This window comes from Charadrius vociferus, unplaced genomic scaffold (genome assembly GCF_000708025.1).
Source record: "Charadrius vociferus isolate BGI_N301 unplaced genomic scaffold, ASM70802v2 scaffold1171, whole genome shotgun sequence".
Lineage (NCBI taxonomy): Eukaryota > Metazoa > Chordata > Aves > Charadriiformes > Charadriidae > Charadrius > Charadrius vociferus.
In genome coordinates, this window is record NW_009646862.1 from 3,935 (window position 1) to 4,898 (window position 964).

Genomic DNA, 964 nt, shown 5'->3' on the forward strand with positions numbered 1-964 from the left:
TGTGGCCAGGGCTAGCAGGGAAAGGGTTGGGGATGGGAGCCGTGGGGCAAGGGGTATTTCACCCGTGAGCCCACCAGAGCCGCCCCTGGGTGCCGGGGGAGCAGCCATCTCCTCAAGGAGACCTTGGAGGGGTCATCCCTGTGCCCTGGATCCCTCCCTGCCATTTCTGGGGCTGCAGGGCCATTTTCTCACAGGGTTTGGGGGTTTTGGTGTTGCCTCCCGGCCCAGGCCACCCTCAGAGGATGCTCTGGCGGGATGGCAAGCCCTGAGATCTCTTCTCCCCATTCCAGCCGAAAGCGGAGCAGACGGACGCATCCAAACCCGCAGCGAAAGTGCCACAGCAGCCGGGGAGAGCGCCCACGGCACAGCCCCTGGGAGCAGCAGGTCAGTGGGCACAGCGTCGTGGTGCCATCGCCCCCTGCGCCGGCTGCCTGGCACCCCGGGGTCTTAGCCGAGCTCGCCCATCCCCTGCTAACGGTGGCTTCGTTCATCCCCCAGCAGACAGCAAGGCTGCTCCAAGGGCAACCGGGCCACGTGGTCCCACCGGCCCGGCAACGGGACAGCCTGGGGTGGAAGGAGAGAGCGTTTTCTCCAAAATCCTGCCGGGGGGGGCAGCAGAACAAGCAGGCAAACTGACTGAAGGTGAGGGCCGCTCATGGGGACGGGGATGCTCTTCTGCACCCAGATGGGATCGGGCGCCACGGGGGCTGGGTGGGAGCAACCAATGGGATGTGGTGCTCCCACAGTTTGGGGCAAAAGCAGCGGTTTGGGGGCCAGGGCAGCTGCACCATGCTGACGCCTCTCCCCACTTCCCCACAGCGGTGTCGGCTTTCGGCAAGAAGTTCACTTCGTTCTGGTGAGAGAACGGCACAAGGTGAGTGCAGCCGGCACCGGGTGCTGTGCCGCGGGTTATCCCTGCCCTGGCTGTGCCTGACACCCTCCCGCTCCCTCCCGCCGCAGGAGC

General features: G+C 66.0%; 1 protein-coding gene across 1 annotated transcript in view; it reads left to right on the forward strand.

Moving 5' to 3' along the window:
* The window catches only part of APEH (acylaminoacyl-peptide hydrolase), a 22,764-nt gene that overhangs the window by 2,123 nt on the left and 19,677 nt on the right, over nucleotides 1–964 (forward strand). The window contains exons 2-3 of the mRNA XM_009894362.1: nucleotides 291–384; nucleotides 820–874. Of these exons, the coding sequence (XP_009892664.1) occupies nucleotides 291–384; nucleotides 820–874 (149 nt within the window). The remainder of the gene's footprint in view (nucleotides 1–290; nucleotides 385–819; nucleotides 875–964) is intronic.